We start from the raw sequence: 25,322 nt of genomic DNA on the forward strand, positions 1-25,322 counted from the left end.
AGAGGTGGGCCTGGAGTGGAGGGAGGCCAGGAAGAGGCAGGCCTGGAGCATCCTCAGCAAAGTCAGCGCCTGTTCTTCTCCAGGGAAGCTGCTGTTGCGAAAGTGCTTCCTAGTGTCCTTGCTGCAGAGGGCTGTGCCTGTGTGGGGTAAGGTAGAGGCACTCCCCAACCATAGTACAGTACTATACACTATATAATGCCTTTTGTCTGCCCCCCAAAAAAATTCCTTGGCATCTAACCCCCAGCATTTACATTAAATCTTATGGGAAAACTGGATTCATTTAACATCGTTTCATTTAAAGTTGCATTTTTCAGGAACATAATTACGACCTTAAGTGAGGAGTTACTGTAACAGTAAGGGTCCGATTCTGCACACTCTTATATGCAAGATACCCCATTGAAGTCAATGGGAGTATTGCGGTGCACGAATTTAAAAATGCACACAAATGTTTGCAGGATCATGGCTTACAAATGCAGTGAACAGACAACAGATTAGGCAACAAGAAATTCTAGCAATGAACATTTATCTTGGACCACTGGCTTGACCAAACTCTCAGGCATTCTCTACTCTCTAGAATTCAACAGTTTGTAACTGAACTGATAGCATCATATAAACAGTTCATTGTGCCCATACTAGCCATGCACTATCATTTTAACAGCTCTTGCAGGTTTGCATCACATCCACATTAGCACTGATCTAAACTGTGCCACTTGCAACCTGCTCTGGATACCCATTCCACAGTTCCCAACACAGTTTCCAGGAACAAGACATTCTGGAGACTTCAAAAAGATAGCAGTGCACTAAAGCATTAAGAGGGTTACTTGAACTTCAGGTAGCCTGTATCCATACCATCACTTACAATAGTTCACGCATTGTATTCAGCCCTGCTGTAAACAAGTACAGTCCAAACGGTATTTAGCACATTTATTCAACTGTTTGAGAGTATTTACATGGAGGATGCAGAACACGTTACAAACATGCCACAGCAAACACACACTTTTTAGCATGGTATATTTCTCTACTGTACACAGGCCTATGACTATGTTGCAGAAATTATATGTGAAAATTGCTTTTTGAGCAAAGCTGCTTAATTGTTCTGGAAACTATACAACCTAAGTTTCTGCAAACTGCGACAGTCTATTTAGCACTACGCAGGCACTCAGGGAACCCGCCTGGGGACCGGCAGGGGGAGGGGCACCCTACCCCCTTGCTTGACCTTCCCCCCGCTGCCTATCCTGCAGCCCCAGAGCTGCCACAATGGAGAGAGGTGCTGCTCCCCCGTCCCCGGTGCTGCTGCTGCAGCGAGAGAGAGCTGGGGGGAGTCCTCTCTCCCTGTTGTAACCCTCCTGGAACACCCTCCTGCACCTGATCCCAGGCCCCACCCCAGAGCCTGCACCCTCAGCTGGAGCCCTCACACCCCTGCACCCAACCCTCTGCCCCAGCCTTGAGCCCCCTCCCACACTCCACACCTCTCAGCCTCACCTCCACCACATGAATTTTGTTATGTGCACCAATATGAAGGGGATGTGTGACACATCTCCACATTGGTGCACATAATAAAACTCATTCTGCACAAGGGTGGGAAAAATTAGAGGGAACACTGATTACTACACATTAAAAAAAATTAAAGGTGACCTGCAAAGAATCTCTTAAAATTAGGCTTGTGCTCTTTTTTGCTTCTTTATAATGTAGGAAAGGGATACCAACGTTGTTTTTTATTTTGTTTTGTTTATTTTGTTTGCTTACTTTTCAGTTTAGAACTATTAGAAATGTCAAGCCCCGTCTCCGCTGGTTCTGGTGGAGGATGTGCTAGATCATGTTTATCATGAGCTCTCACTACTAATTGAAGGGGTGGAATAAAATCTTGAACATACATTATCACTGAAGTATTAGTAACTGAAATTAAATACATTGTTAATAAAAAAGCCAAACAGTGACTAAAATATCACTTCCCTGCCCTAACTTTCACTTGCTTTGTTCATAAAATGTCAGTTTCACTAGGTCTCCAGTCAGAGTGTCTTTTCAAACTAGAAAGGATATGAATTTCTAATATTAAAAACAAGCAGAAAAAAAAATTTCAGCCTTTTTTATGCATCATAAAGCAGCCTAGTTCTGACATTTACTCAGTAAGCCCAACGCTACTTTTAGCAACTCTTGAAAACTCATTTTATATTGTACTTTAAGATCAAATGCAAACAAATTTTGGCTTTAAAAGGTACATTTTTTTTTTAAAAGAAACCCGAAAAAGTTGAACTTTTAAAAGGCTTTTGTTTTTTAAAAAAGGATTATAATTATGTCAGATTTGACACTAGTTTCCACACTGAAAATTGAAAAAAAAAAAAAAAAAAAGAAAAAAGAATAGCAGCGATGATCACTTCAAACACCAAATGAACTATTCCAATCAACTAATGCCAGTATATGAAGTTTATAGGCAGTGGTTGTTACAAGAAATGTGGCCAAAGTTGTAACAGTGGTTAACTTTACAATCTGCTGCTACCCCACAAAAAGGTCCTGATTCTTCTCTTGGTTACTGTGATACGATACTGCAGTAACTTCATCAAAGTCTATGGCATTACACTAGATTTACACCAATGTAAACAAGACTAAGATCTGTCCCTAGCTATCAAGAGCAAAGGCATTTTCTCACATCATAAGATTTATTCACAGGAACAAAGGCCATGGCTACACTAGAGAGTTGCAGCGCTGGTGAGGGGGATACAGTGCTGCAACTTAGGATGTGGCCACACTTGCAAAGCACGGCCAGCGCTGCAACTCCCTGGTTGCAGCGCTGGCTGTACACCCGGTCGAGCCTCGGGTGTAGGGATTCCAGCGCTGGTCAGCAAGTGTGGACGCCCACCAGCGCTTTTATTGACCTCCGGGGTATAAGGAGGTATCCCAGCATACCTTATAAGCCTCTGTGGTAATCATGCACACTCCACTGCCCTGGGCTCAGCTGACCCCACCTTTAAATGCCCCGGGAATTTTAAAAATCCCCTTCCTGTTTGCTCAGCCAGGTGTGGAGTGCAATCAATCAATCAATCAATCAGCGACCATGCCTCCACGCCCCAGACGAGCCCCAGCATGGAACAATTCCGAGCTGCAGGACCTCATCAGTGTTTGGGATGAGGAAGCCGTGCAAGCACAGCTGCGCTCCAGCCAGAGAAATTATGATACCTATGGGCAGATATCACAGTCCTTGCTGAGAAGAGGCCATGAACGGGACGCGTTGCAGTGCAGGGTAAAAATTAAGGAGCTGCGCAGTGCTTACTGCAAAGCCCGTGAGGGAAATCGCCGCTCAGGAGCTGCCCCCACAACCTGCCGTTTTTACAAGGAGCTGGATGCCATACTTGGGTGTGACCCCACTGCCAATCCTAGGAGCACGATGGAGAGTTCAGAGCAGGGAGGAGTGGGGGAGGGTGTAGAGGAAGCCGAGAGTCAGGCTACTGTGGTGGAGGGAGACACCCCGGAGTCCCAGGAGGCATGCAGCCAGGAGCTCTTCTCAAGCCAGGAGGAGGCTAGCCAGTCACAGCAGCAGGAAGTTGATGGTGAGGAAGAAGCTGAGGAGCGTGCTCGGGGTAAGCAGATTTTTATGTTCTGGGAGAGGACGGTTTGGGTTATGGCTGCCTGCATGCATGCCTAAACGTGGAATAGCCCATTGATTTGCTCTACCACGTCTCTGTAATCTGCCTCGGTAATCTCTTGAAAAGTTGCAGCCAGAGTGCGGGCATTGTGCTTTCGCAAGTTTATAGGGAGAGCCACCGTGGTCCTTGTCCCGGTCAGGCTAACTCGTCCGATCCACTGTGCAGCGAGGGGTGGGGGGACCATGGCTGCACACAGGCAAGCTGCATAGGGGCCAGGGCGGAATCCACATTGCTGTAGAAGACCCTCCCTCTCTTCCCAGGTAACACGCAGCAGTGATATATCTGGCAGTAGGAAACCCTGTTGAGAATTTAGGGATACTTGAGTGCAGGGTGCCAGGTTCGCGGTCCCCCCCCAGCACCGCGGTGCGTTCCGGTCTCCCCACCCCCTTCCAGCAGGCAGCCAGCCCCACGGTGCGTTCCGGTCTCCCCACTCCCTTCCAGCAGGTAGCCAGCCCCGCCGTGTGCTCCAGTCTCCCCACCCCCTTCCAGCAGGCAGCCAGCCCCACGGTGCGCTCAGGTCTCCTTCCCCGCTTTCCAGCAGGCAGCCAGCCCCGTGGTGCGCTCAGGTCTCCCCCCCCCCCGCTTTCCAGCAGGCAGCCAGCCCCGTGGTGCGCTCCGGTCTCTCCCCCTCCCCCCCGTCCAGCAGGCAGCCAGCCCTGCGGTGCGCTCCGGTCTCCCCGCCCTCCTTTCCAGCAGGCAGCCAGCCCCGCGGTGCGCTCCGGTCTCCCCACCCCCCTTTCCAGCAGGCCGGCAGTTCCGCGGACCCCCCCCCCGCCCCCAAGCAGCTTGCCACCTTCATGTTCCCTACTGTCCCCTGTGCAGGCCACCAGCTACTTCCTGTTCCCAGTGCAGATAAACCCAAGTGAGCCATCAGTCAGTTCCCCCTCCCAGGTGAAGTCAGGGCAGAAACACTCACCCCATTGCTCACCATGCCTTCGCTTCCCTGGCCTCTCTGCGTTATGTTAGGTATGTGGGAAGGATGCTACAAAAAGTCTAAAAACTCCTTCACTGTGTGATAATAAACAATGTAGCCTCTGTGTATTACATGTTTCTATCTATGTTTTTTTTAGTGACCTTGACTAATGCAGCCGGATCACCGGCCTCACGTCGCTCGCAGAACTTGAGAAAAAATCCACGAAAATCAAAAGAGGAGTTGATCAAAGCAGTTATGAATCACCACAACAGAGAAAGTAGGAAGATGCAGGAATGGAAAGAGAAAATGTATGAGTGGAGGCAAACAGAAAGCAGGAAAAAGGAACTGGCTACCAAAAAAACCTCAAAGCACATGATAAGCCTCCTGGCTCGCCAAACTGACTCTTTCGAGTCTCTCGTAGCCATGAAGGCAGATCTGTACCGTGGTAACCCACACCCCTTCCAAAGCTCTCTTTCTTGTTCCCCAGTATTTGCACAAAACACCTTTCTCCAGCAGCCAGTTTCTTATTACCCCCAGCTGCCCCCAACACCTGTACTATCACCTACCAGCCCTTATAACTACAATTCTTACCCTGTGCACTCCACCCCCATTACTCTGCAGCATAGTAATCCTGAAGTGCAGCAGACATTGAACAGTAATCCAAACAGGACATATTCAAACCTCTGAATGTATAGTCCACCACCCTAACCCCCCTGGCCTTTTATGTACTGTACTTTGAATAAAGGATTTTATGGCTTTTACAATATGTTTTATTATTGCAGGAAGTGGTAAATATTGTACCCCAAGGTAGAAAGGAGCACAGCAAAGGCACCAAACATTACTGTTGGCTCTCAGCATCAAATTGCTCCCTTAAGGCATCCCTAATCCTTGAAGCCCTTTCCTGGGCCTCTCTAGTAGCCCTGCTCTCTGGCTGTGCAAATTCATCCTCTAGGCGTCGAACCTCAGAGGTCCATTCCTCACTAAATCTTTCACCCTTCCCTTCACAAATATTATGGAGGGTACAGCACACGGATATAATAGCGGAGATGCTGCTTTCCCCCAAATCTAGCTTCCCATAAAGACACCTCCAGCGGCCTTTCAAATGGCCAAAAGCACACTCCACAGGTCATTCTGCACCAGCTCAGCCTGTAGTTGAACCGGTCCTTGCTCCTGTCAAGCTTCCCTATATATGGTTTCATGAGCCAAGGCATTAAGGTGTAAGCGGGGTCTCCAAGGATCACAGTGGGCATTTTGACGTCCCCTACTGTGATCTTGTGGTCTGGGGAAAAAGTCCCGGCCCTCAGCTTCCTGAACAGGCCACTGTTCCGAAAGATGCGTGCATCATGCACCTTTCCAGGCCATCCTGAGTAAATGTCAGTGAAACGCCCACGGTGATCCACAAGCGCTTGCAGAACCACGGAGAAATACCCCTTGCGATTAACATACTCTGATGCCAGGTGGGGTGGGGACAGAATAGGAATATGCGTCCCATCTATTGCCCCTCCACAGTTAGGGAAACCCATTTGTGCAAAGCCATCCACAATGTCCTGCATGTTCCCCAGAGTCACAGTTCTTCTTAGCAGGGTGCGATTAATGGCTGTGCAAACTTGCATCAGCACCATTCCAACGGTGGACTTTCCCACTCCAAACTGGTTCGCCACCAATCGGTAGCTGTCTGGAGTTGCCAGCTTCCAGATTGCAATAGCCACCCACTTCTCCACTGGCAGGGCAGCTCTCAATCTCGTGTCCCTGAGCCGCAGGGTAGGGGCGAGCTCAGCACACAGTCCCATGAAAGTGGCTTTTCTCATCCGAAAGTTCTGCAGCCACTGCTCGTCATCCCAGGCTTGCAGGACGATGTGATCCCACCACTGAGTGCTGGTTTCCCGAGCCCAAAGGCGCCGTTCCACAGTGCTAAGCATGTCTGTTACTGCCACACGCAATTGAGTGTCTTGAGCGTCAGGCGTTTCAATATCATCGTCTGACTCCTCACTGTCACTTTGCAGCTGAAGGAATAGCTCCACTGCCATGTGTGATGTGCTGGCAACATTCATCAGCAAGGTCCTCAGCAGCTCAGCCTCCATTTGTAACAAAAATCTCAGAAATCGTGCTGCAGACTCACAATGCGCCAAACTGCTTGGAATGTGTAGCAAAGCACCACGGGGCGTTGGAACAAGAAGCGGAAAGACCCGCACACTTCCTTCCCCTTCCCACAAGCCACAGCGCCAAAATGGGACGAGGTGCTCTGTGGGATAGCTGACCACAATGCACCACTCCCAACAGCGCTGCAAGTGCTGCAAATGTGGTCACACTGCAGCGCTGGTAGCTGTCAGTGTGGCCACACTGCAGTGCTGGCCCTACACAGCTGTACGAACACAGCTGTAACTACCAGCGCTGCAAAACTGTAAGTGTAGCCATGGCCAAAGAGGCTGGACCCTGCTCCCATTGTAGTTAATTCAGCAGGACTGGGCCCTGAATCTTTCTAGCCATTCCTTTGCTATAGCTAAATTATCTGTTACACAATGAAAAAATACTGAAATAGGAAAGTTTAAAAAATTATCTTGTCTTAGGGTACAGGATGATCTTGGAACTAAACAATGCATGTCTCAGCTTCTAAAGAGAAAGGTCCCAAATATACAGACCTTATATTTGTTAAAGACTATCTAACATGTCCTTTGGGGAGTGGGGGGGGGGGCCCTATGGCTCCTGCTGCTGAATACTGTATTAACAGCCTGAAGAGGGTTGTCCTCCGTCCGTCTCCCCCCCCCGCCCCCTGCCGCCACCCTTAAAAACACCTTTTTAAAAAAATAAAAAATAAATCAAGAATGCCAAAGCTGGTATTCCACAGTTTTACTTGCGTGCTTTCTTTATATATCAGGGCTGATTTACATTTGAAAAAGTTGTAAAAATACAATTAAACTGGTTGAGCAACTTAAGATAAATTTATTTAAACAGAATTTAAAACACTATGTGCTTTTACATTAAGGCTTTGCACTGCTGTAGGTTGATTGATTTAAAATTCATTTAATTATTCCATGCAACATCTCTAGTCTAGGCCAGAATTCAGAGCACTTTGCCAAAACTGTCACTTATTAGACTCTTTCCCATATTTCTAGAACAGACTACCTTGGCATATTATTAAGGGGTAGACATGCTGAATCTGTAAGATGTCCTTCCTCCAAATGTTAACAAAGCACAAAAATTTAATAGACATTAAAATTCTAGAGTGGCTAAACATCTCTTTCCTCTCTCAGTTTACCTTTTATTATGATAATTTCTTCAGTGATCATGAAGTATTCCCAGGTACACAAGAACTGAACATTTAAAGAAAGACCACAGACAAACAAACAAACACAAAAACAAACCAACCCACCCTTTCAGGTCTTGATTATATACCATGACAAAAGCAAAAAGGCACAAGGCTATTTTTTTTTTCCTTTGGAAAGTAACCTTTAAAGAATTTGAAGACATCGAAGCCTGGTACTTTCAAAATGTACCCACTTTATTTATTACATTTATAAAATGCTTTGTGTTTTCCCTTGTTACAAAAGGAAGCTTCCATACTTTTTTTTTTTTAAAGAAACATCACAATCCAATACTCAAAATCTAGAAACCAGTCACCGCAAACCTATGTATCCTTCTTAGCTGCATTAGTTCTACAACCACTATAGCTCAGATTTGAAAAAAAAAAGAATATAAGAAACTCAATTTTGGAAAGAAGGATTAATTAAATCTAAACCACATTTTATTGATATTATTTAAAATAAAATAAAGAGACAAATAATTACCTCATTATTCTGCAACGTTGTTTTTTCATTTTTCTTACTGTGGAGGAAAAAAGGATATTACTTAGCTTTTGTCTAACATTTTTTGGTACTTAATTTTGCAATATCTTGGCCTCTTTAGAAAGTTCTAACAGAGCAAAGGGATTCTCAGGAAAGACATTGCAGCTATATGGTACAGTACATACATTGTACAGTAAAACATCTTATGAAATCTGAGAATTGTAAGTACAGTTCAGACACCTTTACCAAATCTAGTTCAGAATTTCTGGTCATTTTGTTTTTATTTAGGCATATAGTAGAAATACACAATCAGTGAGAATTCTCACCTGATACTATAATCTTTAAAAAGATTAAGAGGATTATGTTTTTGCCTATGTTATACAAGCCTGATTAATCACTTCAAAGAACACTAGACTGTAATCCTTTAATTTCTTGTATATAACTACCAAAAACCATGGACTGATTTGCGGACTCTATTTAGTCCAGATTTCAAAGATTCTAAGCACGTTTCCATTAGTTTTCCATATTCATACCTGTACATCTTAAAGTATTTACCAACTGTAATATTGGAGAACATTGATCTAGGCATTTACCTGGGACTCGCATCACTATTGTATTTGAGTACCTACATATATTAATGGATGTCATGTTATAAATACCCTTAAGGGATGCGAAGCATCATCATCCCCCATTTTAGAGAGAGGAAACTGAGGCACAGAAAGCTTAAATGGTTTACACACAGAAAGTCTCTGACAGAGCTGGGAACTGAACTCCTATTTTCTTAGTTCCAAACCACTGCCTTAGCCACAAGACCACTCTTCTTCTCAAAACTATGTATTTAACAGAAACATTACAACTTTTTTCAGTCTAGGTGACAGTAAGATACTTAATCCCGAGACTTTATGGTGTATGTTGTTTTCTATACCAGGGGTCGGCAACCTTTCAGAAGTGCTGTGCCGAGTCTTCATTTATTCACTCTAACTTAAGGTTTCGCATGCCGGTAATACATTTTAACGTTTTTAGAAGGTCTCTCTCTGTAAGTCTATAAACTATTGTTTTCTGTAAGTAAACAAGTTTTTTTAAATGTTTAAGAAGCTTCATTTAAAATTAAATTAAAATGCAGATCTTATCAGTTTAGTGCTGTGGTTGTTAACCTGGGGTGCATGCACCCCTGGGGCAGGGCCGGTGCAAGGATATTTTGTGCCCTAGGCGAAACTTCCACCTTGCGCCCCACCCCCGCACATCAGTTCATTGAGGGGCAAATCACAAAGACTTTTTATAGACCCCAGGGGCCAGCTGTGCCCAGGGGTTGCTCCCCAGACCAGGTTCCCCCCCTTCCCCGCTCCCTGAACTCCCCGGGAGGCTGCACAGCCCCTCTGCGAGCCCTCCCTACCTCACCCCAGTGGCCCCTGCCCCGAGCCCACTCCCTGGCTTTGCCAGGCTTGGGCTGCTGCAAGCAGCTCAGCAGGGAGGAGCCGCCTTCTGGAGGCACTGGAGAGCCAGGAGCGTCTCGCTTGCGGCAACAGTGAGCCCCAGCCCTGGAGGAGCCGGTGCAGGGGTGCAGCAGCCCTGCAAAGACTCAAAGACTCATAGACTCTAGGGTCAGAAGGGACCAATGTGATCATCTAGTCCAACACCCTGCACAAACCAGGCCACAGAACCCTACCCATCCACTTCTATAACAACCCCTAACCTATGTCTGAGTTATTGAAGTCTTCAAATTGTTGTTTGAAGATCTCAAGCTGCAGAGAATCCAAACCACAAGGCGGCAGTTCTGCTAGCAGGCAGCAGCCATGACAGCCCCCCTGCCCCAGCTGTGGCTGGGTGCCCCCCAGGGGGCTCCTGCAGGCTACAGTGGATGTATGCGGGCACCAGCCCCTATGAGCCCCCTAGCTCCCCACTCACCTAGGGTTACCATATTTCAACAATCAAAAAAAGGGAAGAGCCCTGTCCTAGCCCCACCCCTATCCACACCCTCCCACTTTCCACCCCAACTGCCCCCATCAGAACTCCCAACCCTCCCTGCTCCTTGTCCCCTGACTGTCAAAACAGTTAAAGAAAAACTTGTTTAATAACAACTGCCATTAATTAGGAGTTCAAAGCCACTCCCTCTCCCATATTTCTAGAACAGACTACTTTTGCATATGAGAACACTGAATCACTGGAAAGGAAGAAAAATGGTAAGCATTCAGAAAGCACACAGAATAAATGGAACATTTAAACATGCAAAAGTTTAGAGCATACCCACATTAAGTTCTCTCAACAAATGCATTAGTTCCAAAATATGTTTTTAGCAGAAGCCCTGAGGCTGTAACAGCATGCAGTTGCAGATGGCAGCTCAGGAACCCAAGATGTAGCAGGCAAAAAGAGGAAGGCAGGCACAAGCAGGAGCACCAATGTCTGTGCTGGGTGGCTACTAAAGTGCCTATAATATGTCCAGCCATCCTGCCACGACAACAGCATGCTCCTCCAACACTTGCACCTAAAAGCTGTTCTGACAGCACTGAAAAAGGGCCCTGTCATAAACAGATAGTTAAGGGTTAATGTCTCTTTTACCTGTAAAGGGTTAATAAACAGGGACCCAAACACTTGACCAGAGGACCAATCAGGAAACAAGACACTTTCAAATCTGGGTGGAGGGAAGCCTTTGTTTGGGGGTTTTGGGTTTGTGCGTTGCTCTCTCTGGGTTCTGGACGGGACTGGAGGTGCAACTAGAGGTTTCTGCCAATCTCCCTGCTACAGTCTCTTATCTATTCAGAATAGTAAGTAAGTACAAAGGCGGTCATAGTCTTTTAACTTGTTTTTCTTTATTTGCAGATGTGTACTTGCTGGAAGTAGCTTAAATTGTGTTTCTGCTGGAGAAAGCTTCTTTCTCTTGTCTGTGAGCTAAAAAACCCTGTATATTTACCATCTTGATTACAGAGACAATTTTTATGTTTTTTCCTTCTTTATTAAAGATTTCCTCTTTTTTAGAACCTAGTTGATTTTTTTGGGGTTATCTTTTGTAAGACTCCAGGGAAGGGAGTCTGCGCTCACCAGGGAACTGGTGGGAGATAGGAACGGGAGGAGGGAAGAAAAACCTGCTCTCTGCGTTTATCTCTGTATCTCTCTCTGGGGAAGAAGGGAGGGGGAAGGGAACATTCCTTTCAGGTGGGGATTCAAGGAATTGAATCACGGTGTCTCCTAGTGTACCCAGGGCGGGAAGGAGCTGGGAGAAAGAAAGAAGGGGGAAGGGAAATGGTTTCTTCCCCTTTGTTTTGAGACTCAAGGAATCTGGGTCTTGGGGGTCCCCAGGGAAGGGTTTGGGGGGATCAGAGGGTATCAGGCCCTGAAATTCCTGATTGGTGGCAGCGCTACAGAATCTAAGCTGGTAATTAAGCTTAGGGGAATTCATGCTAGTACCCATATTTTGGACGTTAAGGTTCAGATTTGGGAATTATACTATGACATGGTGGCAGCGTACGGGAAAGATAAGAATCCAAAAGCCAGTAAGATTATAATTTTTCTTTTTCTCTGCTAGCTGCTTGTAGCAGAGAGATGGTTTTCAAAACTACAGTCAGAGATATTTTTTTTCCTTTCCTTGCTCCGTTCTGGCTGTGCATAGAGATTGCCTCAGGCAAAGGACATTAAGTTTAACAAGGGTCTTTTGTTAGACAATAGAACTCCAGCTGTGAGTCAACTACACCAGCAGAACACACATGCAAATGAAGGGTTTCTTTTTGTTCTAATTTTATCCGGGAAGGCTAATTAGAAAGGCATTGTTGCTAGGCAACCCGAGAAGCAACAGAAAAGCCGCAGTTCAGAAAATAAACACCAGAGGGCACCCCAACACAAGAAAGCAAGAACCATGACTACCAAGGATGCCCTGAAACAGGAACTAGCGAGACTGGGGGCAGAGGAACAAATCAAAGACGCAGACCACAGGGGAGACATGAAAAAAAAAACTACAAGAGATGGAGCTAAGAGAAAGAGAAAGAGAGGCAGCCTACAAAAGAGAGCAAGCAGCCAAAGATGCAGACCACCAAAGACAGCTTGAACTCTAGAGGGAGACCTACCAGCAGGCCCTGGAATTAGAAAAGGCTAAGCAACAGAACCCAGCCAATCCTAACAACCTGTCTCAAGTTGTTGTTCCATATCCCAAAAAATTTCCCACCTACAAGGCAGGCGATGACACTGAGGCCTTCTTAGAAAATTTTGAAAGAGCCTGCCTTGGGTACAGCATCCCTGAAGACCAGTACATAATAGAGCTGAGACCACAGCTCAGTGGACCTTTAGCAGAGGTGGTGGCTGAAATGCCTAAGGAAAAAATGAACGACTATAAACTTTTTCAAACCAAGGCCAGATACCGAATGGGGATCACACCTGAACATGCCCGTCGGCGGTTCAGAGCCCTAAAATGGAAACCAGATGTGTCATTCCCCCGACGCGCCTACCACATTGCAAAGAATTATGAAGCCTGGATATCAGGAACAAAGGTTAACAATGTGGACGAGCTGCAACTCCTGATACAAATGGAGCAGTTCTTAGATGGTGTTCCTGAGGAAATAGAAAGGTACATCCTAGATGGAAAACCCAAAACGGTAATCGAGGCAGGGGAGATTGGAGCCAAATGAATGGAAGTGACAGAAAAGAAAAAATCTACTGTCAAGGGGAATTACTATCCCAGAGAGCACACTAGCAATAAACCCTATAACCAAGGGCAGCGACCTCACCTACAACCCAAGAAAAGCCACAGACGCCCTATTCTTCCACCTCAGCAGTCTCCAGTAACCCACCTCGACCCAGTGACCAGTCAGCTGGAAGATGCTTTTAAGTGTAATGAACTGGGACATATAAAGGCCAACTGCCCAAAGAACGCCAATCGAGTGCAGTTCATTACACCACCATCACACCAACGATCCCCAGGCCCAGATACCTCTCAAATACCCTTGGAGCGAAGGGAAATTTTGAGAGTGGGCGGAAAGAAGGTTACTGCGTGGAGAGACATAGGGGCACAAGTGTCAGCTATCCACCAATCCTTCGTGTACCCCAAATTCATCAACCCAAAGGCCCAAGTGACAATTTACCCCTTCATGTCACAAGCTGTAGACTTGCCTACAGCTAAACTACCTGTCCAGCACAAGGGCTGGTCAGGAATGTGGACTTTTGCAGTCTATGACAATTATTCCATCCCCATGCTACTGGGGAAAGATTTGGCCAACCAGGTAAAGCGGGCCAAGAGTGGGAATGGTTACACGTAGCCAAACCAGGCAAGCTTCCAGACCCATTCCTGTTCCTGAGCCGTCCACAGGGGCCCCGTCTGTGTTACAAGAGACCCAGACAGAGGTAGTGGACCCAGATCCCATGCCAACAACGGAAACAGCCACAGTGCTTCCAGTCCGAGACCAGGAACTGGAAAAGCAAATAGCACCAGAAGTGTTGCCAGCACTGACACCAGCGCTTGCAAACCTATCTTCAACCCCAACGCCAGAGGGCGCCAGCGAGCCTGAACTGGCAGAAGTAGCAGACAACCATACCCAAGAGGCTCAGCCAGAGCCTGGAATACCACCTGGTGCACCAGCGGGGAGCGGTTCACCAGCAACGAAAACAACCCCCTCACCTACATCGCTTCCAGAGGGACCAAGCCCAAGTCCACAGTCTAAGGAAGAACTGGTGTCTCCAGCTTCAAGGGAACAGTTCCAGACTGAGCAGGAAGCAGATGACAGTCTTCAGAAAGCTTGGGCGGCGGCACGGAGCACACCACTGCCTCTCAGCTCTTCTAATTGATCCCAATTTGTTGTAGAATAAGGACTTTTATACAAGGAGACTCTTTCTGGTGGACACCAGGAAGACTGGCATCCGCAAAAACAGTTAGTGATTCCAGCTAAGTACAGGAAAAAGCTCTTAAGCTTAGCCAAGATCATCCCAGTGGCCATGCTGGTGTGAACAGAACCAAAGACCGGTTGGGGAAGTCCTTCCACTGGGAGGGGATGGGCAAGGACGTTGCCAAGTATGTCTGGTCTTGTGAGGTGTGCCAAAGAGTGGGAAAGCCCCAAGACCAGGTCAAGGCCCCTCTCCAGCCACTCCCCATAACAGAGGTCCCATTTCAGCAAGTAGCTGTGGATATTCTGGGTCCTTTCCCAAAAAAGGACACCCAGAGGAAAGCAGTACGTACTGACTTTCGTGGACTTTGCTACCCGATGGCCGGAAGCAGTAGCTCTAGGCAACACCAGGGCTAAAGCTGTGTGCCTGGCCCTAACAGACATTTTTGCCAGGGTAGGTTGGCCCTCCGACATCCTTACAGATTCAGGATCTAATTTCCTGGCAGGGACCATGAAGGAACTGTGGGAAACTCATGGGGTGAACCACTTGGTTGCCACCCCATACCACCATCAAACCAATGGCCTGGTGGAAAGGTTAATAGAACTTTGGGGGCCATGATAAGTAAATTTGTCAATGAACACTCCAATGACTGGGACCTAGTGTTGCAGCAGTTGCTTTTTGCCTACAGGGCTGTACCACATCCCAGTTTAGGGTTTTCACCGTTTGAACTTGTGTATGGCCATGAGGTTAAGGGGCCATTACAGTTGGTGAAGCAGCACTGGGAGGGGTTTACACCCTCTCCAGGAACTAATATTCTGGACTTTGTAAGCAACCTATAAAACACCCTCCGGCACTCTTTAGCCCTTGCTAAAGAAAAAACTTAAAGGATGCTCAGGAAGAGCAAAAGGCCTGGTATGACAGACATACCAGAGAGCGTTCCTTCAAGGTAGGAGACCAGGTTATGGTCTTAGGGCTTGTCTACATCACAAAGTTGCAGCGCTGGTGAGGGGGTTACAGCGCTGCAACTTAGGAGGTGTACACATCTGCAGGGCATCACCAGCGCTGCAACTCCCTGTTTGCAGCGCTGGCAGTACTCCCGTTTTGTCTCGGGTGTAGAGGATCCAGCGCTGGTGATCCAGCGCTGGTAATCAAGTGTAGACACTTACCAGCGCTTTTCTTGACCTCCGTGGAATAAGCAGGTATCCCAGCATACCTGAGGAAGCCTCTCTGGTAATCAAGCAGGTCTCCTTCCCCGGTTTGCTCTCGCGTTCCCCGAACCCCCGAGCAAGCAGGTCTCCTTCCCTGCGGTTTGCAGGGGGGTTCGGGGAACGCGAGAGCAAACCGCGGGGAAGCTGGTCTCCTTCCCCGGTTTGCTCTCGCATTCCCCGAACCCCCCTTGAAGCCGCCCAACAGCGCTGCAGTGTGGCCACATCTAACACCACTTGCAGCGCTGGTTGCTGTAAGTGTGGCCACTCTGCAGCGCTGGCCCTATACAGCTGTACTAATACAGCTGTAACAACCAGCGCTGCAAAATTGTAGATATAGACATACCCTCAAAGGTGCAACAGACCCATAAGATGGAAGCATCATGGGACGGGCCATTCACGGTCGAAGAGTGCCTGGGAGCGGTTAACTACCTCATAGCCTTTCCCAATTCCTCCCTAAAGCCCAGAGTGTATCATGTTAATTCTCTCAAGCCCTTTTATTCCAGAGATTTATAGGTTTGTCAGTTTACAGTCCAGGGAGGAGATGACGCTGAGTGGCCTGACGGTGTCTACTACGAAGGGAAAAAAGACAGTGGCGTGGAAGAGGTTAACCTCTCAACCACCCTGGAACATCTGCAGCGGCAACAAATCAAGGAGCTGTGCACTAGCTTTGCCCCATTGTTCTCAGCCACCCCAGGATGGACTGAATGGGCATACCACTCCATTGACACAGGTAATGCTCACCCAATTAGAACCCCACCCTACTGGGTGTCTCCTCATACCCAAGCTGCTATAGAACGGGAGATCCAGAACATGCTACAGATGGGCATAATCCGCTCATCTACCAGTGCATGGACATCTCCAGTGGTTCTGGTACCCAAACCAGATGGGGAAATACGCTTTTGCGTGGACTACCGTAAGCTAAATGCGGTAACTCGTCCAGACAACTATCCAATGCCACGCACCGATGAGCTATTGGAGAAGTTGGGACGTGCCCAATTCATATCTACAATAGATTTAACCAAGGGGTACTGGCAAGTACCGCTAGATGAACCTGCCAAGGAAAGGTCAGCATTCATCACCCATGCAGGGGTGTATGAATTTAATGTACTTCCTTTCGGGCTGCGAAATGCACCCGCCACCTTCCAGAGGCTGGTAGATGGTCTACTAGCAGGACTGGGCGAATATGCAGTTGCCTACCTCGATGATGTGGCCATCTTTTCTGACTCCTGGCCCACACACCTAGAACACCTGGAAAAGGTCTTTGAATGCATCAGGCAGGCTGGACTAACTGTTAAGGCCCAAAAGTGTCAAATAGGCCAAAACAGAGTGACTTACCTGGGACACCAGGTGGATCGAGGAACCATAAACCCCCTACAGGCCAAGGTGGATGCGATCCAAAACTGGCCTGTCCCAAAGTCAAAGAAACAGGTCCAATCCTTCTTAGGCTTGGCTGGGTACTACAGGCGATTTGTACCACACTACAGCCAAATCGCTGCCCCACTGACCGACCTGACCAAAAAGACCCAGTCAAATGCAGTTAAGTGGACTGATGAGTGTCAAAAGGCCTTTACCCAACTTAAGGTGGCGCTCATGACTGACCCTGTGTTAAGGGCCCCGGACTTTGACAAACCATTCTTAGTAACCACCGATGCATCTGAGCATGGTATAGGAGCAGTTCTCATGCAGGAAGGACCGGATCACAACTTCCACCCTGTTGTGTTTCTCAGCAAGAAACTGACTGAGAGGGAAAGCCACTGGTCAGTCAGTGAAAAAGAATGCTACGCCATTGTGTACGCCCTGGAAAAGCTACGCCCATACGTTTGGGGACGGCAGTTCCAGCTACAAACAGACCATGCTGCGCTCAAGTGGCTTCACACTGACAAGGGAAACAACAAAAAACTGCTTCGATGGAGTTTAGCTCTCCAAGATTTTGATTTTGAAATTCAACACATTTCAGGAGCTTCTAACAAAGTAGCTGATGCACTCTCTCGTGAAAGTTTCCCAGAATCCACTGGTTAAAAGTTGTCCTTAAAATGTAGAAAGTCTTGTAGTTACATATGTATTAGTATATGTAAAGGTACATGTGTTGTATTAATCTGTTCATTTTAAAGTTCTAGGAACAAATCACCGCCAGTGAGGTTCCCCACTGTCTGCGATTTGGGGGGCGTGTCATAAACAGATAGTTAAGGGTTAATGTCTCTTTTACCTGTAAAAGGTTAACAAACAGGGACCCAAACACTTGACCAGAGGACCAATCAGGAAACAAGACACTTTTAAATCTGGGTGGAAGGAAGCCTTTGTTTGGGGGTTTTGGGTTTGTGCGTTGTTCTCTCTGGGTTCTGGACGGGACTGGAGGTGCAACCAGGTTTCTGCCAATCTCCCCGCTACAGTCTCTTATCTATTCAGAATAGTAAATAAGTACAAAGGCGGTCATAGTCTTTTAACTTGTTTTTCTTTATTTGCAGATGTGTACTTGCTGGAAGTAGCTTAAATTGTGTTTCTGCTGGAGAAAGCTTCTTTCTATTGTCTATAAGCTAAAAAACTCTGTATATTTACCATCTTCATTACAGAGACAATTTTTATGTTTTTTCCTTCTTTATTAAAGTTTTCCTCTTTTTCAGAACCTAATTGATTTTTTGGGGGTTATCTTTTGTAAGACTCCAGGGAAGGGAGTCTGCACTCACCAGGGAATTGATGGGAGAAAGGAAAGGGAGGAGGGAAGAAAAACCTGCTCTCTGCGTAAGTTGTAACAAATCCCTACTGGAAGGATCCATGTGCATCATGGCCCAATCAGAAGAATGAAGAGACTGAACTACAAAAAAGGGGAGGAGGAGGAGGAAAGGGAGGAAAAGGGAAAGAAAGAACAAAGGTGATGGAAGAGGAGACCTGCAAAGTGGAGCAGGGAGAGCGAGGAGAGGTCTACATTTAGAAGGCTCTGCTGGTCCACTGACACAGTCGCACAATTAGGAGAGATGAAGCAATGGTAATTTAAGGTTCAGTGTTTCACAAGTCATGCATGCCATGAACATTACAGCAATGATGAGAAAATGCTTGTTTTATAATCAACCTCTACAACGAAAAAACCCAGAGAAATGTAAATTTCATTACATAACACAAAGAAACTAATGACTGTCAGAAACTAACAAGTGAATCCATTGTCATTTTACCTAGTAAAAGTTGTATGTCTTAGCTATAAGGGCATTCTGTTGATGATAAAAAGCTGTGTCACAGAATGTTTGTTTCAATCTTACTTCTAAAGGCTGATTGCTATAGGGTTTGCTTTGCTTCTTTGTTTTCCCCACCTTAAGAGCCTCATTTCTTCAGCTTGGTACACGCTGGCACTAATCCAGATTCTATTATCCTATTGTAAAGCTTTCTGTGGAAACTGTGGTTACATGTTCAGCGGATTCAAAGGCCAAAGAACACCTCAAAATCAGCTAGCAAGACTGGTGGCTGTGAGCAATACTGTATTATATTGTAACCAAGTATATTTGGGTTTAGAAAAAGATTCAGTTCTCCACTATCCCAGGCCTCTCTCCCCCATACAAAGAGGGTCACACACTTAGATGCTCACGTAAACCAAGCATTGTGTTATCCAGTGTAAGTGAAAATGACTGTTCAGGTGTAAGGGCCATCTAAGGGGTACCCAGAGAGAAGATTATTAGTTCAGTTGCCCCCAGCACTGAGGCTGGAAGCATCCTAAAAGTGAAATTGGGCAGGGAGCAGAAAATTCCCAAAAGATTTGGATGGGAGTAAAATCGTGATGGTGATGTAAATAAAGTGTCCTGATGGAAGAACATGAACTTGTTGTAACTTCTGTAGACCAAGCAAATGGCACACCAGTGGCTTCTTGCATTCCTCCATTCCCTACCACAAGATCCCCAGGTGCCACCCTCCCATCCACTTTTATTTCATGGATGCACTCAGATCCACTCCTGCCCCCTCCATGCCAAGTGCTCAGTGTGCCCCTTCTCATCTCTCCCCTCCACATTCCAAGGGCTTTGTGTACCCCCACATTCCCCACTCATGCTAGAGCTCTGTCTCTCCCCCGCACCATTATCAGCCATTTCCCTCCCATGCCATGCTTGCCTGCTGTCCCTCTTCCCTAACCACAGGTTCTGTGTCCCCCGCATTTCCCCCTTTCCTCCCACCATTTTCGTTTCTTTCTGTATTGGAGACAAGTCTTTTGGGGTGTCAACATTTAAAACTGTAATAGGAGGCTGTGCAGAGTTTCCATGGGGGGAGGGGGAGGTATTTTTATGCTGGAATGTGTTAATGGCTGTCATCAACATGTTCTTTGCTCTATAGCAGGGGTTCCCAAACTTGGTTCACGGCTTATTCAGGGTAAGCCCCAGTGGGCCGCGAGACGTTTTGTTTACCTGAGCATCCGCAGGTACAGCCACCCACAACTCCCAGTGGCCTTGGTTAGCTGTTTGGGAACCCCTGCTCTAGAGACAATTACAGAGGTGCCTGAAGATAATGGTGCTGCCAACAAGATGCAAGGGGCTCTATGTGTCCCCCATTTCCCCTTTTCAGTTTCTCTAGTTTTCACTAAAATCAACAGGGTTCTGGCCATTGATTTCTGGAATTCCATGAAATTTTGGAACCACAGGGATAGTAGGGATTGTAAGGGTCATCTAGGTAGGTCTACACTATGGGGGTAAGTCGACCTAAGTTACGCAACTCCAGCTATGTGAATAAGATATGTCGACTCTCGCTACCTTAGCTCAACTTATTGCAGCATCTACACTATGCTAGGTTGACGAGAGAAACTCTCCCATCAACTTACCTTATGCTTTTCATTCTGGTGGAGTACCAGAGTTGACGGGAGAGCCATCGGCAGTTGATTTAGTGGGTCTTTCCCCTCGGTGAATCGGTCACCGCAGTATTGATCCACGGTAAGTGGAGACAAGCCCCTAGTCTAACCCTCTGGAAAGATGCAGGATTTGTTGTGTTTAATTCCAAGGTACAGCTGCTCATTAACCAGAAGCAGCATTCAAAAGTTAATGTCTTTCTATCTGTAAGGTAAGTGCCATCACATTGAATTTAGGACCTTGCTTTGCTCAGCCAAAGAGTTATATTGAAAGAATGAAGATTGCAAGTACAAGAAAAAAAAAAACAACTATGTGAACATGCAAACAAAGATTGTACCATAAGGCATATATGCCAGGAGACTCAATTGTGGCCTTTCCTAACTTTTACAATAACGTGATTCACCTGTACCTGGAACAGCAGGCAGTTTTATGAAACGATTGCACAACAATTATTAATGCTTGACTTTGCAATCCTAATGCTCGCTTACTTTAGTATTTTTCTATGAAAATTTCTTAATTTTTTTTTAAGTGAACCCTAATGACTCAGAACAGTTGCAGAGATAACCTTGAAAAGGTGACCTGATCGTAAATTTTTATATGACATCTGCCTCAGGGCCAGTCTACACAGAAAAGTTAAGTCAACCCAGCTGTGTTGCTCAGGGGTGCGAAAAATCCACACCCTAGCAGTATAGTTAAGACAACCTAACTCCACCATGTAGAGAGCACTAGGTCAATAGAAGAATTCTTCCATTGACCCAGTAACAGGCTCTCAGAAAGGCAGATTAACTGCAGTGATAGGAGAACCCTTCCTATTGCTGTGAGTGTCCACACTGAAGCGCTGCTGCTGTAGTGTTTAAGTGTAGACACAGACCATGTCTACACTAGCACTTAGGTCTGCAAAACTTTTGTCACTCAGGGATGTTTTTTCACACCCATGAGTGACAAAAGATTCGCTGACATAAGTGCTCATGTGCACAGTGCTATGTTTCATTATGTCGATGAGAGACCTCTCTCCTGTCGACATAACGCAGTTACACAAGCGCTCTTAAGGCAGCATAGCTGTATCAGTACAGCTGTGCCGCTGTAAGCTAATAAGTGTAGATATAGCCATAATGTCATTCTACACAGAAACTCATGTAGCTCTGAAAGGTGTGAAATGCCCCATTCATCTCAGTCAGGCCCTATTGACACTGTCTGGAATTTGGTATTTTCCAAGATGCCACGGAATTCAGCATTTTTGGAGTACTTGACATTTTGCTATAGCCAAGAAAACAAATAGTTGGTTGCCATCTACTTGCCTTGCCTCAATTTGCTTGCAGCTGCTTCTTGTCCTACACTTTTCCCCACGGGAGGGTGCTACTACAGGGCACGCTCCCTGCACAGTTCAACTGAGCCAACCAGGTAGCAGTATGTCAGGGAGCCAAAGATTTAATTCAATTTGCAGCCAGGAAGTAGTGGAAGAGTAGGATGTCCAGGTGGGCTGCCTGAATACCAATACAGCAGCCAAAGCAGGCAGGGAGATGAAGCTTACTACAAACGTCCCCACTTCCCAGGGAGAGGATGGAAGAAAAGGAAGTTTGAGCAGGGTTACACGGACATCACTGACAGCAAAGGCCAACTGACATGAGCCATCTGATTGAAAATCATTGACTAATTTTTCCATCAATGAGTATTTTCAACTGTGAGCAATAATTGTGATTTTTTTGTAAGGGAGAGAACAAAGCATAATCTGCGGAGATAGAATTCTGAAGAACCACTGCAATATTATTCATTCTTTTTACAGAATTTGGTCCCATCATGTCACTGTGTACATGGGAAACTATTCAGAGAGAAGTGTTAGGTTTATCACTATGCACTTTACGTGTCAGCAACAAGTACTACCCTGCAGCTCAAGTCCCTACCAGTCAGCTTCCGATGCTAGTTTAAGGGTATGTCTACACTACGAAATTAGGTCAAATTTATAGAAGTCGTTTTTCATAGTCGATTGTGTCTCCCCACACAAAATGCTCTAAGTGCATTAAGTCGGCAGACTGCGTCCACAGTACCGAGGCTAGCGTCAACTTCCGGAATGTCCACAGTTCCTGCAGTCTCTGCCAGCCATTGGGATTCTGGGTTGAGATCCCAATGCCTGATGGGGCAAAACTAGTGTCACAGGTCGTTAGGCCCCCCTCTCCCTCCCTCCCTCCGTCTGTGAAAGCAATAGTAGGAAAAAAGGTGCGAGACAATTGTCTGGGTTACCAAAGCAGACGCCATACCATGGCAAGCATGGAGCCTGCTCAGTTCAGCGTACATCTCTTGGGTGCTGGCAGACGTGGGACTGCATTGCTTCACAGCAGCAGCTCCCTACCTTTTGGCAGCAGACGGTGCATTACGACTGGTAGCCATCATCATCATATTCCTGGGTGCTCTTTTAGTCGACCTTGGTAAGGTTGGTCGGGGTGCCTGGGCAGACATAGGAGTGACTCAGCCAGGTCATTCCCATCTTCTGTTGAGCACCCAGGAGATGACGATGGCTAGCAGTCGTACTGAACCATCTGCTGCCTGCCTAAGATGTAAAAGATAGACGGAGTGGATCAAAACAAGAAGTTGACCCTATTTTTTTGTGACATCAACAGCCTGCTAAACCCAGGGTTCTGAGTTCAATCCTTGAGGGGGCCATTCTGTGTGACAGTTGTTTGTGTTTCTCCTTGATGCAAAGCCACTTCTTTTGTTGATTTTAATTCTCTGGAAGCCATGTCATCAGTTGCCCCTCCCTCCATCAGTGCAATGGCAGACAATTGTTTTGCGCAAAACCAGGTGAGGAGGCGATGGCAGCGCGGTGATGAGAGTGATGAGGACAAAGACATAGTCTTAGACTTTTCACAAAGTACGGGCCGGGCAAGGTGCCCCAGCAATGTGCACATCATGCAGGTGAGCTCTGCATGAGCTCTGCATAGTCACCTGTGCTGATCAGCTTGCAACGCTGGCCAAACAGGAAATGAAATTCAAAAGTTCGCAGGCCTTTTCCTGTCTACAGTGTGACCGCACTGGATAGCACTCTCAACTCAGATGCACTGTCCCAGTGCATCTGAGTTGAGAGTGCTATCCAGTGCGGTCACAATGGAGCACTCTGGGATAGCTCCCAGAGGCCAATACTGTCAAATTGCGTCCACATTACCCCAAATTTGACCCTGCAAGGCCGATTTCAGCGTTAATCCCCTCGTCGGAGGTGGCGTAAAGAAATCGATTTAAAGAGCCCTTCAAGTCGAAAAAAGGGCTTTGTTGTGCTGACAGGTCCAGGGCTAAATCAAGGTAACATTGCTAAATGTGACCTAAAGTCATAGTGTAGACCAGGCCTAAGACATTGATCTTAATTTTCAAAATAATAAGTGGATCAAGCCCCAGCTACATCAAAGACTTAATTTTGATCTAAGAACCACATTAATACCTACACTCCTCTGGGACAATGCAGATCAAAAGCCCAGTATGAAGCACAAATGCTAGGACAGAGCATTCTTGATGGAGGGGACCCAATTATTGAACAAGTTTCTACAGGAGATCATACAGAACTGACAGTCTTTAGGAAATCCTACAAAACTTTCCTCTTTGAAAAAATTTTCCACCAGAAGAGCCATCTGGATATTAATAACTTCCAATTAATAGCAACACTTTGTCCGGAACCAATCCTGTCCCATTGACTTTAACATCAATGGGATCTGGATATTGGCAATGGCATGTTGCTTACTAACATTTATTGGAACAAACACCCCACCTGCAGGCAGGTTTGCAAGGCTCCAGCCAGAGAAGGAAGCACTAGGATGTGCCAAGCATGCAGGTTTGCAGGGCTGCAGCCTGGGAATGAAGTGTTGGCATGCTCCTTCCCTGGCCGTCACCCTGCAAACTTGCCTGTGGCCAGTGCTCAACCCATTCCAACACTTTCTTCTCGGGCTGCAGCACTGGAAATCAGCTTGCACACACAGGGACTGCATGGGAGATAAGGAGCTGCAGCCCAGAAGCTGTAGCTGTGTGGCACCTCTCTCTGCACAGACTGGGTTGCATTCCACTGGGGAACTGTACCTAGAGAAGGAATCGCTGGGACATGCTGAGCCCTGATTCCTGGAGAGTGCAGAGGAAGAATGGTGCAGCCCTCCCAAATGTCCCATACTTCTACTCCTGTAGAAAGCCTCTCCATCAGGCCTCAGCAACCTTTCAGAAGCAGTGTGCCGAGTCTTCATTAATTCACTCTTATTTAAGGTTTCGCATGCCAGTAATACATTTTAACGTTTTTAGAAGGTCTCTTTCTATAAGTCTATAACAGGAGTCGGCAACCTATGGCATGTGTGCCAAAGACGGCACGCGAGCCAATTTTTTAATGGCATGCTGGAGCCTGCCGGGACTCCAGCATGCCATTAAAAATCCTGCCCAGCCCGGCCCACTCTCCTCTGCCCTCCGCTCCCCCCACGGGGGCAGGGAGCAGAAGAATAGCCGTGCACATGGGGTGGGCAAATGGTCCCCTTGTCCCAGTGCAGCAAGCCGCGGGGTCCGTGCTCCCGGGCCAGAGCGCCGGGATGAGGGCTGCAAGCTGCCACCCCCTGATTCTCCCCTCCCCTGGAGCCCTGCCGCCGTGCGCAGTGCTCTGGGGGTTGGGGTTGGGGCTGCGTGCTCCCGTGGGGCAGCATTTGGCTCCACGGGGAGGCAGACATGCTCCCGGCTCAACTGGAGCTCTGCCGCCACTGCGTGCAGCGCTTTGACGGCCGGGGCTGTGCTCTCCCGTGGGGCTGTGTGTCTGGCTCTGCATGGAGCCTCAAGGTAAAGGGCCCAGGGCTGGGGGTGTTGGATAAGGGGTGGGGGCAGTCAGGGGACAGGTAGGGGGTAGGGAGCAGTTCGGGGACAGGGAACAGGGAGGCTTAGATGAGGGTGGGGTCCTGGGGGGCAGTTGGGGGCAGGGGTCCCCGGAGAGGGTAGTCAGGGGACAAGGAGCAGCGGGGTTGGGAGTTCTTAAGGGGGCAGTCACCCAACCCTCTGCCCTGACACCCCCCTACACACACACACCCCGCCCTCTGCCCTGAGCCCCGCATATCCCCCAGGCCCCTGCCCTGAGCCCTGTACCTCCCTCATATACACCCAGCCCTCTGCTTGACTCCTTCACCCCCCGCCAACCCTGATTCTGGCACCTCCACCCA

At 47.3% G+C, this 25,322-nt stretch overlaps 1 protein-coding gene across 1 annotated transcript in view; it reads right to left on the reverse strand.

Moving 5' to 3' along the window:
- The window catches only part of ABCD3 (ATP binding cassette subfamily D member 3), an 84,578-nt gene that overhangs the window by 44,835 nt on the left and 14,421 nt on the right, over positions 1 to 25,322 (reverse strand). Inside the window, exon 2 of the mRNA XM_030572158.1 lies at positions 8,340 to 8,376. Coding sequence (XP_030428018.1) covers positions 8,340 to 8,376 — 37 coding nt within the window. The remainder of the gene's footprint in view (positions 1 to 8,339; positions 8,377 to 25,322) is intronic.

The sequence above is a fragment of the Gopherus evgoodei genome, chromosome 8, assembly GCF_007399415.2.
Source record: "Gopherus evgoodei ecotype Sinaloan lineage chromosome 8, rGopEvg1_v1.p, whole genome shotgun sequence".
In the NCBI taxonomy this organism is placed as follows: domain Eukaryota; kingdom Metazoa; phylum Chordata; order Testudines; family Testudinidae; genus Gopherus; species Gopherus evgoodei.